Here is an 18,535-nt window from a genome sequence, read left to right on the forward strand (position 1 = left end):
TCACACAAGCACTTTCTGATTTGTTATTGATCTGGCTGCAAATGAAAAAAATGTTGTATTGTACATTCAAAAGGGGATTTGAGGGGTAGGTAAGAACAAGAATGCAATTATAATAGAAAGTTTGAGAGGAGAGGCAACCACATAACCTGAACAGAGTACAATAATAAAACAAAGAAGAAGAAGCTACAGTATGAAAAAAGAAAATGAACTTAACTTAGTTTGGAGTACACACAGTCCATATGGAATAGTGATTTGGAAATGAGCAACCTTCAAATTCTAGAAAATTGTTTGCCACTACAATTGGCTAAACACTAAACCTTTTTTCTCTTACTCTCGATCAACAATTTTGCTTCTTGACTTATTAGTTGTTTGTTGTTAAAGCAGGTTTTTTTCTGATCTCAAGTCATTAATCACAGACAAAGACAGATAAAATAATACATGTGTTATTTTGTCACTATACTAGCAATAGCAGGTCACAAACCTCGTGGTCAGGGGTGGGTGAGGGGCTGAGTGAGCTCAGGGAGTGTTTACGTGGTGTTGAGCTTGTGTGGTCACCAAGAGCCTGGGGGTCGATCTGGCCGGGGGCTACAGGGTGACTGTCCGGCCTTTCCCACTGAGTGGTTCCAGTAGGAATGTGCCAGTAATAAATCCCAGCCATGTCTGTGATTTTCTTCCATCCTGGAGGAAGGTCAGGGTCGGTCTGGAATGACTGCTCATTCCAGATATCTGCAAGGAGGAAGAGACAATATTTTCATAAAGTCTTTCAATAGAAAGAGTCACATTCTTGTAAAAACATCAAATATAAGACTACCAAAAATTAAATGACACACTATGTCATTTGTCAACTGCAGAAAAGAGCTTTAAGACGGTAGATGGTGGATGACAGAACTGAAATCAGGCCAAGCTTGCAGAGAGACAAATATGGTCATGTTTAGAGCGTTAAATGGGCCTTAAATGAGCTTGATACCATGAGCCTGTCCTCCAACCTTCATAGAAGACAGAAGACAGAGCGAATGAGTAGGGGAAGTAGCTGTTGCATACAGGTCTTAGTTGAAGTTCAGTTATTCATAGTGTTTTTTTTCTCCTTTGTTAACACAAATCCATTATTATTTCTATTTTTTTTTACAATGTTGTGATGATATTAATTACTTAATTTAAATTACATTTAATTATTAATAATTGTGACATTTTTTTAGCCACAATAATCGTGAAGAGTAAACAGGATATGGTGACAGCCCTAGCGAGAATAAACATGTATCAGTTGATTGTTTCTCACAGTAGTTATGCTGTTTTTCACTTGAAGCCTCAAAACATCTGAAAAGGATGCATTCAAAAACAATCAGAGGTTTATTTAAAATGATTGTCAATATCATTATATTTGTATTAAAATGTTATATTTTGTTTTTAATTGTGGTTGTTTATGTATTTAGTGTTATGTTGTTTGCACAACAACATAACACTTAAACACTTTACGGACTACATACAGTATGTCTTGTTGACTTATTAGAGAAACACGGCAGGAACAAAACCAACAACGCTACAAAAACAGATAGCTGCTATCTTTATTTATTTGACAGTGACATATCACCTCAGTAACCAGCACAGACACTTACAGAAGCACTCCAGGAATGGAGCCACAACTCTAGTCGACACGTCCTGCCTTACAACGTACTAAATGTCACCTTATCTGTAGCTGGCCTGATATTAACTCACTCCAACCTGGTGATGGAATTTATTCCGTTAACAAAGTAAACCAATTACAGAATTAAGTCCATCACTTCTTTGCATTTTTAACAAACAGTTCTGACTCAGAACTTGGGTCTTTGACTTAAGGGAAATTGTATTTTTCCTGGTTGCCTCACTTTGAAATGTGACTATGATTGATCATTTATGTGAGTCAATAGAACATTGTATTTAAGTCAAGAAGGTTTTACATATGGTTACAGTAGCAAGGTTGAAACATCCTGGCCTGCTTGAAGGAAGGATAGAGTGTGAGATCGGACGGAATATAGTGTAGCATGAAGTACAATGCCATGGTAAAGAGCTGAACAAGAAGTCAACATTTTTTATTTAACAGTCAAGCCACCTTCCTACCGTAACTTGAGCACAATTGCAATGAATAGTTATCAAGAATAATATTGCAAATAGAACCCGCACAAATAACTTTTCAATCTAGGATGGCTGGACTCCCCTTTAGAAATAGGGTCATCTGGGAGAGACTCAAAGTACAACAGCATCTTCTCCATATCAGCAGAAGAGATGCGAGGTGATGTGGGCAATATTCACCCATGTTCCAACGTGTATTTGTTGGTCAGGGAAAGCCTCAGCAGCATCTAGGGACAAGGAAGTCCGGCCCTCTTCATTTGGCTGCTGCCCTCATGACCCAACCATAAGATAAGTTGGATGTCTACATTTATCTATTAGCTTTTCTGTGTACTTCAACCATTATAGGAGTTTGTCACTATATTGGCGACAGAGAGGAAATGAAATTGTGCTGATGATTGTAAAATGTAAGTGTAGAAAACTTTAGGATGGACACAAGAAATGTTGGTGCACTTGAGGCTGCGAAGAGTTTGCTCATCGGTAGAGCACTTCTACCCTCATGTCACACTTATGAGAACAGACTTAACTAAAATGTGACTGTTCTGGGATCAAATATTAAAATGCATAAAATGACTAACACCTCAACTTAATTAAACTTGATTAAATATATTCTTATCAAATTATTTTTATGACTATACATCAATATTTAGACATTTTAAACAAATTCTGAGTTTGATAATTTTTCATCCTTCTTGATACTTTTGTGAAAAGTAGTATGGCGTCTAGTGAATGTTTTCATTTATCATTTTGTTGTCAGTTATCATTTTGTGAGTGACATCACCGCAAAGCTCAGTAATCGGCAAATCGGTGGCTCTTTGCCACCATGAGGATGAGTCAGTTTGGATACAGACATGAATTAACGTCCGTAATATCTGATGATGCATTGATGATGCTACTGACACGGGGCTTTTAAATTATTCTTGCCATGTTCCTGGGAGGCATTGAGAAGAAATAGGTCAGAGGCAGCCAAAAAAACTACAAGACTCTTTGCTCTTCTCTTGTGCAGCGAGAGGGAAAGATGGTGACTCACCGAATGGGCTCAGGTATCAAATAAATCACAACAAATAAATAAAATATACTACCAGGAAGAGGAATCGAGATATTGGAAGTGGCATCAGGGGTAGCAATGTGGCTTAAAATTAGCTGTGTATGGGTTTGAGTGCGGAATTAAAAGCATGCAGCAAGACACTCTGGAGAAATGAGGCACCAGAGTGCCGTAGCTGTTAGCCCGAGTTAGCATGCAGTTCAGTACGAGACTATACTTTACAGAGGGGGAGGGGAGAAAAGAGAGCACTGACTGCAAAACACACACATTTTCCTGAACAGGACGACAGCACAAGAGATGACTAACATACCTGCTCACTCATGAAAACAAGTACTGCATGCAACCAAACCACGTCTCACACAGAGGATGAGATCTGACAGTCTTAAGACATACACCTACCCTCATAATTGACAATCACAATGGCCAGCATGTAGTCTTTCCCCAGCATCATAGTTAACTAGCTGCCTCTCATGCAGCACCATCAAGTGCTGTTACCAAAAAACAGACCCCGGGCAGAGAGAGCGAGAGGGGAGCCGGACGACAGAAGCGAAACAGAGGGGGTGAGGTGAAAAACAGCGACGAGTACAGAAGATGGAAAGTTGAGTGCATAATATCAAAGGGTGAAATCACACAGAGACGGAATGAAAAGAAAGAAAGTTGATGGACAGACACTCTGTTAAGTTTGCTTTAGGGTCTCCACCCACAGCAAAACCAAGCATATGGAATATTAAAGACTGAATCCATTCTTCCGTTCAACGTCATATATAAATCGTCACAGGCACATGGTACTCTTCATCAATCTTCCTCAACTTTCCATCTCCCCTTAGGCCTGTCTCAGGTTACCTACTGATCATCTTTCCCTCCACATCATGTGCAAAGAGTTTCCATGACATATTCTGTAACACTATAGAAGCTGCAACCTGACAAATGAAATAAATGCCTACCATATGTTCTCCCACAAGTTTTACGAGGAATGTAACCCACACACAATTGTGTTTGTGCCCTGGCATGTATTTGTTTTCACCTCCCAGTGTGAAATCAGTCCCATACTGGCCCTCAAACCCACAACATCAGCTGAGGAATCTGCCACACACCTGGGAAAACAGCCTAGTCAAATGGAAAGAAAAGGGAGAACACCACGGACAACCGAGCGCACAAGTTTAACTGATAAGAAAACTTGATGACATTGCTAAATTGCTGTGTTTTCAATTGTAATGGAGTTGTTTTACCATTGTACTACTCGCCACTTACAGCGCAATCTATTTATTTTGTCTTGAGAATTCACCATCAATGCATTAGTCAACCATCACTGGGGAAAAAAATGAAAGAAGAAATTGAAGTGATTATTCCAAGTTGACGACATGGTTCTGGCATGCACAACATCTGGGATGGAGCTAAACAGAACCTCGACTTCATCTTCACATTCAAGCAACAATATTGTGGAAAAGTAAGGATAGCTAGTGGAAAGGTAAGGATAGCCAGGGCTCTGCGCAGTAGCATCCATTTCCCAAGAGTATTCAAAATCAATATTGATAACGTTTTGTTGCCCTAAACTGTAAACAGTAGGTGCCACTTGCTTTAACAACTTGTCGGAGAAATCACTGAGCATCAAAATACACTTTATTCAATTGCAGTTATTACAGAAACAATAACTGGAAAGGTCAGATTACAAAACCTACTCTTACATTAAGATGTCTGGAAAGGTGAGTTGAGTGTAACGTAACTGACAGATCTGTCTACATGGCTCCTCCTCCATCTGGAAAGTTTCCCTTGTAATAATCAAATTCACAAACCTCCCTATAAATGCGTGAATATTGCAAAAAAAAAAAAAAAAAAAGGTTTGATGTACAGTATTTCAGGAACATGACAATCATCTAGAAAACTATATGTGCAGACAGAAAGAATAAATAATAAAATGTAATTTTAAATTTTAAAATTGACACAATACCTAAATTTGTCACGCAACATAATTCTTCCAACTCCAACTGCTAATACTTTTCAGCAGTGTTTCCCTTAACATAAAATGACCCAGTTTCCTCAGCAAGCCTGGACCTGGACTGTCCTTCTTGTAATGGTGAACAGAAAGGGTGTCTGGCAAAAGTCAAACATCGTTTAATATTCAGCTCCTCATTAGTCTTAAAAATATATTTTTAATTCTTTCATTTTTTAAAAACTGTATGGCATGGTTCGTGGTTTGTGGCGCAGAGATGATGCCGAGGTTCTCTCTGGGAGTGGCCAGGATGGATAGTATCAAGAACCAGTATATCAGGGACAGCACATGTTAGGTGTTCAGGAGACAAAGTCAGGGAGGCTAGATTGAGATGGTTTGGACATGTACAGAGGAGAGAGCCAGTACATTGGGAGGAAGATGTTGAAGTTGAAACTGCCAGACAGAAGGTGGAGAGGAAGACCAAAGAGGAGGATTATGCAAATGGTGAAGGAGGACATGACGTTTGTAGGTTCGAGAGAAGAAGACGCAGAGGACAGGGTGAGATGGAGGAAGATGATCCGCTGTGGCGACCCCTGAAGGGAGTAGCCGAAAGAAAAAGTACGGCATGGTGTACATCCCCTTTCCGTATCAAATTTCTGACCTAATTGGTAGGAACAATTTTAACCAACAAAACATGACATTGGATTTAGACTATGTATGTGTTAGGGTATTTAAAAAAAGAAAATGTTCATATGACAACCTCTATTGTCTTTTTCATAAGATTGTAACAGTTACAGGAAGATGGATCTTAAAGTGGGGTCTTTATCAGAATATCACAGGAGTTGAATGGTAAACTATACATCAAAGATCGCAAACTCAAGTGGTAATGGACACCTGAACCTATTGTTATACATTTGGATAGATTATGAGAACATATACTGCAAGTATGAAGATAAATACAATAACATTCCTGCCACATGCTGCAAATATAAATGTGTTTGGGAAACGTGTGGAGCTATAAATATTTTGGGTATCAATACTGGATTACAATTCCCAGATGACCTCATCTCCTATACCTTTAGAAACTAAACTGTTAATGAAGTCCACACCCAAACAACTGTGTATTATCAAGAAGATAGTTGACCTGTGCTCCAGCGGCCTCAAGAGGAAAATGTTACCTGTCCTTCTTTAAGTTTTGTCTGCCAAATTTAACCGCTACAATAGCGCTATCCAAAACAACCAAACCATACACTTTGATCATGGTGTTACAGACAAGGTTATCATTACATGAAACCATGGAAAATTGTTTTTTAAAAATCAATTATTGATAAAAGATCAGTCATTTTAAAGAACTCTGTTTACTGTTGAAATTGTTTTCCCTCCTCCTGTGTTGATGCATTGGATTGGCAAAAAGGCCTGACACAGCTGATAAAATAAAGACAAATTATTTCTGGGTTGACTCAAACAATGAAGAAGAACTATCTTGCAACCAGATGTTTATTTGAACTGAGCTGTCCCCAGAAGGATTTTAAGAGATTAACCAAAAGCTGGACAGTTTGCTATTTTGTTCCCTCAATATCCAAGTTTGACAGATTCATAAGCCATGAAAATATGAGATAGTAGCAGAGTCAGAGGAGCGTGTGTTTGTGAATACCTGTCTCTTCTGGGGAGTTGCTCTCTTGCGACAATGTGGTCCAGCTCAACTCTTCATCACTGGGGTTCAGATTCTGGATACGGTTCAAAGCGCAGTCCGTCTTTGCACCTGTCCTTCTGTCCTTCTTGGTTTCTGGGGAGGATGTGGCAGAGGACGAGCAGGAGGCCACAGAGAGAAGCTGTGTGTCCTCTCTGGGTAGCTGCCTGGGTAGGGACGGTGGTGGAGGCACCTGGGAGTCCTTCCCTGTTGCCAGCAGCTTGAAGTTTGACTGAAGGTCAGAAATGAGCACCAAAGAGGATGAAACCTTAATGCTCTTCAGCTGAGTGTCACTGTCTATCCTCAGTAGAGGCTTCTCCTCCTCATCCTCCTCCAACGCCTCATCGCCTTCCTCCTCGATCTTCATCACTGACAGCATCTCCTTCTCTGACAAGATGCTGATATCATCACTTTGCTCAACCTCAATGTTCATGTCCAAGTCTGTGGAGTTGCCATTCAGTGAGAGCTCCACAGTGGAGTTTATGGTGCTGTCTAGGTCCGATTCAGACTTGGGCTCTGGCTCTTCGTCAACATCCCCTTCAATTTCAAGCTTAATGGCATCGTCCTCATCACTATTACACGAGAGGGGCTGTCCAAGAACGCCCTCGTCAGTGTAGACATTGAGGTCATCTGATTGCGTATCCAAACTACACTCCAGTTCAGTCATGTCAGCATCTGTTGTGTTTTGGTTGTGATCTTGACCAGCCTTACGGAGCTGGTTGACCCCATTTTTAGCCAATTTGGGATTGTTGGGAGTTGACAACTGCGACGGTGGAGATGATGTGGGCGGTGACACAGATGGTGCTGCTTCTCCAAGGCCCATAGCAGCTTGAATGCTTGTGAGCGCATACTTTTTACGACACTTTGGAGGCGTGGCAGAGCCCTGTCTGATGACATCACTGCTGAGTAGTTGGTTGTGGGAGGAGCGTAGGCTGAGGGAAGTGGGAGGCGCGACAACAGGGTTGTTCCGGTTGGTCACATCTACTGACATCATCATGGTGCTGGGTAGAGAAATGAAAACAAAAGTGTAGTTTAACACAGATATAACAAACACATAATTTGTAATAACTTGAAAAAATGTGAAACAAATGACAAAGAAGGCTTTTGCACGAAGCAATTACAATAATCAAATTGCATTAGTGAAGTTAAATAACTCAACCATTTCTTTTACAATATGCTCAATTTTCTTCATGACAGCGTGAAAAAAATTATGCTGCGGATTCCAAAATGCAAAGAGAGCACCACATTCTTGAGAGTGAGAAAAAACGCAATAGCAATGTAGTGGAGTATGCAGGAACACAAAATAATTAAGATACTAAAATAGACCAAAAACAAAAAATATAAATAAGCTGTTAAAAAATTATTAAAATAAAAATAATTAAAATAAAGCGGTAAAAATTAAACAGAATCATAACGGAACATTTCATGTACAATATCACATTTTGGAAATTGTGAAAAAAAACTTAAGCTTCCGGTTTTCCAGAGTTATTCAAAGAAAAAGCAACTCAAACCTATGAAGGCATCCCATGGAGAGAAACTTCAAAAATAACACGATCCCATCTGTTTATAGAAACAAACGTGCAGATCATTGAGTAAATGTACCTGGTAGAGGATCATCCACAGCCTGGCGCCGGACAGTATTAAGTTGACTCAGGGACAAATCTGAACACCAAATGGTAAAAACGAGAGATTATGAATGGTGAAGAATGGCGAAAATGGTGTCAACACTTTACTGATTTATGAGCTATCCCTACCACAACAGTCTTTGAGAAAACAAAAACATTTTCAATTTGATAGACATTTACAAACATATGATATGTATCTTTTTTTTTAAACACAAACATGTACTTTGTATATTTACTAATACCATGAATATAGACGCTTTAACAGATTGCAAAAAAATGATGATGCTATGAGTTAAACAAGTAGAAGCACGCCTTGTGCTACACTCACATTGCATATCATATTAGTCATAACAGAAACTCGGCACTCTTTTGACACGTTTGCTTCGCAAGCTTGGATATATAGTTGAGACATAGTTTTGTATAAATAAGGTAATACAAAACAAAAACCTGACAATGAATACCATTTAGTTAAAACTACATTGTCTAAACTAAAACCAATGTGTGACAGCAATGTGACCTGTCATATAAACTAGACATGTCCTTTTCACACTGAAAACATTCATCCATTGAGCCAGCTTTTTAGGCAGCAAACTCATCTTGATGTGGAGGAGAACTGCTGTACTCTGACTTGTACTCTTAAAAAGTGATCATACAGAATTATTCATTTATCACAATTTGAATGGTAAAGAGTTAATAAAAAAATGCAAATCTGTTTTACACAAGCTCTTTGACCAAATCATTAATATTAAGGTTAAAATGACTTGATTTCTTTCCTCACGTAATTTTATTTGAAGTTCGCAATACTTATAAATACTACTTGATTTTCTAAGTTAATAAATTTTACTTTCAATTCAAAACACACTCTTGAGTATTACACTGGGCACACATAGCGGCCTGAATTTCCAAGTGGCCCCATGGGAAAACCAATCCCTCAACCTCTAACGTAAAAGACTGTTTACATTCTGGACTTACCAGAGACCAGAGCGTCATGGGAAAGGATGTAGCTCGTCCATTGTGCTATTCTTTGCTCCATCAACCACCAGGGTTTCTTCTGGCAACAGCGTCCTGAATTTGAGACAAACATAAAACAGGATAAATGAGAGAATAAAAACGGGGGAAGTAGAGGGGCACTGCAGGATACCACAGGGACAAATAATACTTATCAATTATTCAGTCCACTGCACAAATGGTAACATAAGGCTGATACGTGTGTATGTTTTCTTGCTTGTTCTCGTGTCAGAAGGTAATTTTGTGTATGGCCCATATATATATTTTTGGCACATTCTCTGCAACAGTCCATGGACTGGAATCATCATAAGTCACGAGAGACTAGTAACCTCTCCTCCAAGCTCTCAAGTATACAAGTACACAATCTACTGCATAATGCAGTTAAGATTGATTCCAAACTAACACAAAGCCTTGCATACAAGAGCAAACTGTACCACATGCTTTCCCACCTCTCCACATCAAAGGAGCTGGAATTATGTTAGACACACTGAAACACTGTTAATTTTAACTGTTCTACACAAATAAATATTGACAGATCAACAACGTTCTCTACACTCCATAACACTCTACACTGTACTTTATTTATGTGCCCAACAAGTGAGTCGTTCTTTAATCAAATATTATGAAGAGGTAATTCAAATGAAATCAAGAGAAGCAAATCCAAACATAATAATACATATTAAAACATTTCAATGTTTCAATGCTAATGTAAAACATGTAAACTTCAACAGCGTATGATTTCATGCATTTCTGGGATCACACTTAGAACTCAGTTAAGGAACCGCTGAAGATGATGTACATGTACTGATATAAAACAGTCACTTCTCATTTACAGGCATCAAAGTATGAATGAAATAGACCAAATGATTAATGGAGAATTATTACTGAAGAAAACGACTGATACATACATACATAACTGGAAACATTTGGACTAGTACTTTAGGATTAAAATTACAAGGCATGCATGAGTTGCTCAATCCTGCAGCAACATGACTGTTGCATACCAGGGAAGTCAGGGAGTCTTCACTAAATCATTCCCCATAGCATGTTGTTCATTCCAAAACAAATTTCCAGATTATTTATCCTGGCCCAGTAATTCATGAAATATGAACTCAACTGCAATGTAAAACCACACATTAACAAAATGTTACAGCAGCTGTAACATGTTTCTAGTACTTGGCATTAAACAATTAGAAGAAATCCAAGTGACTTCATCTAAACACTCCCCTTAATCCACTAGCCTAGTGAATATAGTGCACCGTCACATTTGCTCACATTTGAGCCATGCTGATAAGATGAATTGCACTGAATTATTAATGCCTGATGAACTTTTGACAAACAAATAACCCCAAGGAAAACATATGTATAGAGAGAGAACATCGATTTTTTTAAAGAATGTTTTCAAAATACGAGTTTAGAAGGATCTGTAATGAAAACTATAAAAATTACAATTATTTAGCCAGTTTGAGATTAAATAACGCAAATTAAATTCAAGAATTATGGAAAAAAATATACAAAAGGAACTCAAAAATCATCTACACTGAACAAATGTAGAGAAGAAAATAATAATAATAATAGATACAACTAAACAAATAAAATTAATATAATAAGACTCGACTTGTATCATAAATAACACCATGTCATGTGGGCACTGGTTAGCTAATTTCTCCCAACAGAATCCGCAATCCTCAGTGAGAGTTGCTGAGAACACCAACAACCAGTCTAACTGATCAGATGAATAAATGTAGTCACTCCTGCAACAAGAGAAAGTACATGCTATGTTTTAGACAGTCTTCGCTGTCATCAGTCAGATTCAGAACACAGCAACCCTTGGTGGTCAACAAGGATATTTGTATCAAAGTAGTCAGTGAGTGCATGTTTGAGAAACAGTAGTCGGGATCAAGCAGAAATTTTTCATGATTATTTATGGAGGTTGATTAATCGCCCAGCCTTAGGTAATTATTACATAAACAGTACACTGTTCATTTGAAACTCTGGAATTAAACATCATAAAATTCACTACAAACAATATTCAGAATTAAAATTACAGGCCTAAGCAATGCATTATTAAGGAAACCAGAGAGAAAGACAGCAAGCACCCGCAGAGGAGCAGTATCGAGATAACAATTTGGACTCACAGTACACGCTTCAAAATAAAGACGCACAAATCAGGAAATTGGGACTATTGTGAACAACAGGAAACATACGTGTTCAATGAATGGCCTCATTTTGACTCTCAGAGACAGAAAAAAAAGAGCAAAATTCATCGAATGATATCATCGAAAGTTCTTATTCACTATAATGTGCTGCAGGCGTAAAAGCATTACTGCATTTGTTGTCGTTCACCAATGCAAAACAGCATCAGTGGATTCATGGTCCTTGTCCACTCAGAGTCAAGCATATCTGCACAGGTTCCATGTTCCAGGTTCCAAATTTTTTGAAAACAATTACGTCTTGGACACTCTCTTCCCAAAAGCCAAGACTTCACAATACTGGCGGACTACAGTATTTAGCAACAACTGTTCCGCTTATTGTAAATATTAAAACAAAATATTCAGCTACTCTTTCATTATAATCAGCTGTAAACATGACGTGTGGATGTCGACTCCACATATATGTGATGTAACTCGTGATACAGAAAACTTCTTTTCAGAGCACAGTTATGTACCACTATGCTTAGGTCAGTAAGTTCAGTTCACAAGACCTCTGGGGAAATAAAAAAAGTGTAGCTGGGACTCCGTGTCACACAGATGAATAAGCAAACTTCCTGTCCTGACACCAAAGATTTGGAACTGACATCAATACCAAGCGCAGTTCCACGCTGTTTCTAATTGAAAACATTGATGCACTAGCCTGTGACAGGTCTCAGTTTTCATAGGCCTGACTCCCCATAATTACAGGTCTTCTCTCAACACAGTGACCCACTGGCATGTACACCCTTAATATGTGACAAACACACAAAACACAGTGAGCAAATATGCATGTTTACACAGGCATGTAAACTTCTTACTCCAAAAACAGGGTCATACATAAGATGAGAGGGGTGGGGAGAGTAACAAGATCCTGGATGTGTCGCAGCATGACTCTGACTTCTGACCCCCGCCCAACTGAACAAGTGTCTGCTGTTGTTTGCATGTGTGCGCACATGTCACAAGTATGTTGGGGGGTCCGGCTCAGCTAAGAATGGAGGCAGCAGCTGCAGCCACTCTGGCTCCCAACATCTCTAATTCTTCCTATGAGAGGGTGACCGCCCTTGCTTTACCAGACTGGCTTTAAATCCATGTGCCAAGTGGACGGCTGCCAACTGTTCACTTGGCCTTCCATCATTCCTTCCTGGCCTTCACTCCTAGCGTTTCCAGCCATTCCAGTTCCTATGTTAATCGCAGTCAACTCTCACTTTGTTGTCTCTGTCTAGCTCCATACCCAGCATCTCGACATCTGCCCCACTACATCCATCTTCTACCCTAAACTCCCCCTTCCTTTGTCAACAAGAGAACTGCTTTCTTTTCTCATTAAAAGTGAAGACGCTCCATAAACTCTCATAAAACCAGACGTTTCTCTCCGCAGCACTGATTTACAAGGTCTCAGCGCTTCCCCTCCTCTACCCTTGCCCACCAACTAGTGAGAACCACCATCTGCTACCGAAAAGGACAGGCTAGAATAGTAGTTTGAAGTTGAACAGCACACTCTGCATTGATAGACTCCGCAGGAAAGACGTATAAAATGCATAACCGGCTGTTTTTTTGTGACATTTGGGATAGAATGTGAAAGTGTAGAGCTGTTACACAATGGTAGGCAAATATCCAGACCTGTCTCGGCTTTATTTTCATTGGCTTCAGAGGAGGACTGCCCCTTAACATTTCCCTGTGAGCACTGCAAGCATATCAAGGCTGGTGATCTGGTTCACATTCAACTTCCTAGTCTTTTTAAACAGGATATTTAGCATGTTCATTAATATATACCAACAGCAAATAGTGTGTGTACTGATTAGAATTTAACTACAAAGAAACTGCAAATTACAAGGTGCAACATTCATTTGAGAAGTAAACTGGTAAACTGGGCCGGGGTTGCCAAACTTTTCCTTTCCAGTCAATGGAATATAATATGTTTCCTTAACCAACCTTAGCTGTTCAAGCTGTTGCAATTCCAAGTGCAAGGTCAGGAAATGATTTCAGGAAAAACTCAATGGTTTGTGGTGTCTGCACATACCGTAAACAAAGGGACGTAAATAACAATTGACATTTGAAACCAGTTTTGACAACAATCATCAATATAACGGCACAGAAAAATTCATTATGTTCAGTGCTGCCTTGACTTGGGATTTCAATTCACTCCACGTCAGTGCCAAGTTAAATCACTTGTTTGTCAAACCTAATTCCTCCCCCAAAATATAATGCATTTTTAAATAACTTCCTTCTGAGCCATGGTTGGAAAAATGAAGTTTTTCCAAAAACAAGGACAAAAGTGAACACACAGCCTTGGTATGACAGCAGTGATGTCATGACTCTTCATGACACTTGAGTTCGTTGATCAATAAACTAACGTAAACGGACATGGTGATCTGGACCTTCTTGAGTATGACATATGAAATGCATAATACAATAAACAACACACACAAACATAACTAGAGACATTTGTAAGTCAAGGAATCACTGTACATGATGACATACAATGATGATGTTACATTCATTTTGACAATTACCAAATAGCTATGATATTTCATCTATATGTCTTTCTCATTTTGATCCCTGCAGAAATATATAAATGTGTTGTCTCAGGTCAATTTTGATTGACAAAAAGGTTAGATCCAAATGAATTATATCATTAACAAACTTCAAATCCTTGAAGACCAACTGAATGTCAGGTTCATGTGTGAAGGCAAGGAAGATATGTCAATGCCAAGTCCTCCAACTACTGCCAGGAAATAAATAAAAAAGGAGTCTGTTCTGAGAAGAAGGGGACTCCAGTGGCTTATGGGATTTGTATTTGTGTGACTTAGTGTTTCTTAATTATCTGCTGCTACATGTCAAATTTGACAATGAGGCACTACATCAGTCAGTATATATGAGGCCTCATTGGTAAACACAACTTAGATGATTCAAATCGAGTTTCTTTAGTCTTAGATGACTGGGGAAAAGTTCACCATCCATCAAGTAACAGACATGAAAAGTGTGTTCTTGATTGGTAGACATTGTGATAGAGAAAATATTTAACACAAGAAACATCCGCAAAAGTAAAGTCAACACTTTGAACCTTTGCTCTCGCTCTTAGCTGTAAATGTTTGTCAAGTGAGAGAGGGAGGATACAATGGAGCAAAACAATGCGCAGCTGAAGGGGGTTCGTGACCATGTGCGTTTGTCGGGACACATGATTGTTTGTTTAGGCTGCAAAAGTGCTCAAACTGTGACTTTGTCTCTTGTCATTTCCCGTTATTGTAAATTCATGGACACACGCATGCAGGCGTTAACACACAGCACACAGGGAGAACCAGCACACACCCACAATAGAGAAATGGATCGACTTCTACAGCTTGCACAACCCAAAACTCCAGCAAAGTGAGCGCACATTTATGAAGGCTTGGTGCTCTGTTGACATTCCCTTAAGTGTATCATTTTCTGCTGCGGTGGTTTCCTTAGGACGAGAACAGCTTTCAATAAAATGACCACAAAGCAAAAGAAAGCAGTAAGGAATTTTCAGGGTGTGCCAAAGAATCTCAGGCATGTCTTTTTCTTTGGGTGGGTGGGCGAGAGCAACTGGGGGCAAAGAGGTAATTGGTCAAAAAAGACAGAGACATAACAATGAATTAGTCGTGTGAACTCACTTTGTTTGCCCATTTCATAAACTACTGCTTCAACAAGAGCCATGGTAAATGAATAAAACACAAACTAACAAGTGTGTCAGTGAACATGTGGACGAATGATAATAATTAATCTCAAACAAGTCTATTCCACAGCGACATAGGAAGTGGAAAAAGGTGAGGAAGTGTTTTCCTTCGCCTCTGTCACCTATATGGACAAGGGAAAAACACAAACAGAAACCACTTCCTGGATTTTTGAGACTTATGAGACTTACTTACTTAGTTCAAGAATTCCCTTCCCCCAACTTTTCTTTCCAGGTTTACACAGCCCCTCTTTCCTGTGGGTGAGGGGAGGTTGGGGTGAAAAACGTACACCATGTCACAAGCATGTCACAATGGAATGAGAGAAGGCTCATTCCAGGCTCGTGGATGTGGCAATGATAATGACACAAAAGTAAACTGTCGAGAAATAACCAAAACGTCCGTTAAGATAGCAGTGGTGGCCATTTATGAAAGTAATCTAAGGTCTCACAAGAGATTATTAAAAGTGCATCAACCAATATACAGGAAAATGGTCAATCACAAAAGGCCAGCTGAACAAGTTTGCTTCTGTTGTGCTGCAGTGTCATGGGATCAACTATTCAGACATCTAAAAACAGCGGTCTTGCAACCTTAACTCTGCTCTTTGTTCTGATGATGCAGTTGTGCAAGCCCAACACGGCATTGATTGTGGATCAAAACCTTCCAATGTGAGTTTATGATCATCAAATACAGAAAAAATAATTAACTTGCTTATGAAAGCATAGTCTCCACACAGACACCTCACAAAGCAGTATTAAAACATTCCAGAATTGTTTTCCATGTCCTTTTCACCAGCATTCAAATCTCTAGAGACATGTAAGCAAGTTTGTCTGTGGGCACTGCATTTGTTTTTATCTCTTCTATAAAAAGGGTTGCACAAACTGAATAGAAAAAACTTTCAGTGAAGACATTGTGAGAGACATTCACAAAGGGCCTGTCGAATTCAAGACGAGGGCCGAGAAAGGAGGACTCTGTGTCCTATTTATAGCTGAGATGTGACAGAACATCCGCAAGGACAAGGAAGTCTAGACAAAGAACATTCAATTCTTTTTTCCAGTGTACATGCACTGTGTATGTGTGTATATATATATATATATATATATATATATATATATATATATATATATATATATATATATATATATATATAGAGAGAGAGAGAGAGAGAGAGAGAGAGAGAGAGAGATAGATATATATATAGAGATATATAGATATATAGATAGATAGATAGATATGCAAGGGGAAGTTTGGTCTTAAGATTGTGATAGAAGTTAAAAATAATGAGTAAATGTTGCATAATTGTATCACAGTTAAATGCAGAATTCTGGCCTTAATTAGACAACCATTCATAAATTTTCATTTCAAATTCAAATTATCACTTTTCTGATACCTCCTCTTTCCGTCACTGTTGAACAGGTAATTGAGGGTCACTTGGGAATTGCTTGTAAATGGATGGGTCCATGAGTAAAGTGAGTGTTGAGTTTTCCATGCAAATGTTAGATTGCGCTTTCATTTCTTAATGATCTCATACTGAAGACATACAAGTTCTTACAGAAGTCACAAGACCTAGGCACAGAATGACAGTCCTCACTTTTCTAACATTTTTCCTGTTTATACTGGAAAAATGCAAGTAATGAAGTAATGAACTTGAAATGGTTCTTTTTTGTGGTAATGAATCGGTATCGAATACTGTGGAAAATCACTGCCAATGGTATCGACTTCAGAAAATTTGGTATCATGAAAATCCCAGTCAGGTTTCACACGAATAAGTTGAAGAACATGCTTAACCGAGAGTAGAACCAAGTAGAACCTAATGTACTGCGCAACTAAATTACAAGGAAATGGGGATTTCACATTGCAGCACATGCACAGGTGACGTTTCACTTCGCTAACACTGCAGATAACTGTTAACATGACTCCATTTAACTATTCAAATACCATTCAATAGTCCAAAAAAGATCTATCTCGATGACTAAAGAGGAACAGAAAGAAAAAGGGATGGGGGAGGGTATCTGGGTGAATGTAAGAGAAGAAAGTGGATCCTAGAGTGACTCATCAGAAAAGGAATGTCCCATTGCTGCCAAAGGAACCACAGAGTCACTGCTGCTGCTGCTACGATCGCTTTCAATCACCCAGTCCTCTGCTCCAGCCCCCTCTCATCGCTCTATTTGCTTTTTTTAAATAAATGCAATTGGAATCATTGCTTGAGTTTGTTTTTCAATTTACAGAACTGTGCTCATGATGTTTGGAAGAGGCCACTTCTCAAACCAAGTCCCTGAATCACTGAACAATGGTCATTCACCAGGTCAGACGTCTGCCACCGATGTTGACCACAGGAATTAGTTAAGTCAGAACAACCTCAAATGACTCTATAGTGAGTCAACATTCTTGCCGTCAGTGAATCTATGTGGTCATCAACCAACAAATTTTGGTGGACTATATAATGACCCACAATTTATTGCTGATAAATTACAACCTTGTTTTGAGACCAAATAAACCACTATGTAATGACAATAATCAAATGCAATATGCTTTTGTTTCTTTACCGTATTCTGTAACTGAATGCCATAAACTAGAACAATAACAAAATAACAATGGCTTGTCAGTTTTACATGAGGCCAACCCCACTAATTAGATTTGAAAGCTAAAATATGTAATCATCAAGATCAGGGTTTCCGGCGGATTTGGAAATTGTGGCGGATCACACGGAAAAGAACACTATTAGATTCCATACGTCAGGATGCTTTTCAAAAAGGGACAGCACTGTTTGCACTCTGGATTAAACCAACTTCTCAACTATTTCCAATTTCCCTTCGATCATATTGATGGTGTTAAACCAGTATCGAACCAACCTCAGAGGAGGAAACTGAGCAGCTCCATCTCAGTTAGCTTTGCGTGGCTAACCACGATTAGCGTAATCTACCTTGCATGATTTCGTGGTATAAATTGTCTCAAGTTATGGTTGAAAATAAATGTTTGCTGCATATACGGAACGTGGTTTTGATTGGTTGCTCTGTTGAGCACGTACCTGAAATCTGGAAAACGCATTCATACAGCTAAGCGTGTTTGGACAGTAAGGGTAGCAATTTCATCTCGGAAATGACTTGTTCTGGCATTTTGGTAACGTTTGAATGATAATAAAGGGAGATAACATGGAGCTGTAACTTCCCTGGTTAAAAAAAACCCTTTCCTGTTCAAGACAACAGCCTTGTTAATCCTCATGCCTACCACTTCCTTTTCAGATGCAAACAGCCCC

The 18,535-nt window shown here is 39.0% G+C and overlaps 1 protein-coding gene across 4 annotated transcripts in view; it reads right to left on the reverse strand.

Moving 5' to 3' along the window:
- LOC128753731 (amyloid beta precursor protein binding family B member 2-like) overlaps nucleotides 1–18,535 on the reverse strand; it is a 38,154-nt gene that overhangs the window by 14,126 nt on the left and 5,493 nt on the right. For 2 of the 4 annotated variants that reach the window (XM_053855759.1, XM_053855758.1), the window contains exons 2-5: nucleotides 9,366–9,458; nucleotides 8,371–8,430; nucleotides 6,733–7,769; nucleotides 482–726 (exon numbers count right to left, since the gene is read on the reverse strand). In XM_053855759.1, coding sequence (XP_053711734.1) covers nucleotides 482–726; nucleotides 6,733–7,765 — 1,278 coding nt within the window. In that variant the 5' untranslated portion in view covers nucleotides 7,766–7,769; nucleotides 8,371–8,430; nucleotides 9,366–9,458. Of the gene's footprint in view, nucleotides 1–481; nucleotides 727–1,613; nucleotides 1,737–3,547; nucleotides 3,645–6,732; nucleotides 7,770–8,370; nucleotides 8,431–9,365; nucleotides 9,459–18,535 lie in introns of those variants that run through there. The other 2 variants (XM_053855760.1, XM_053855761.1) reach the window with 2 other exon arrangements.

This window comes from Synchiropus splendidus, chromosome 2, assembly GCF_027744825.2.
Source record: "Synchiropus splendidus isolate RoL2022-P1 chromosome 2, RoL_Sspl_1.0, whole genome shotgun sequence".
Lineage (NCBI taxonomy): Eukaryota > Metazoa > Chordata > Actinopteri > Syngnathiformes > Callionymidae > Synchiropus > Synchiropus splendidus.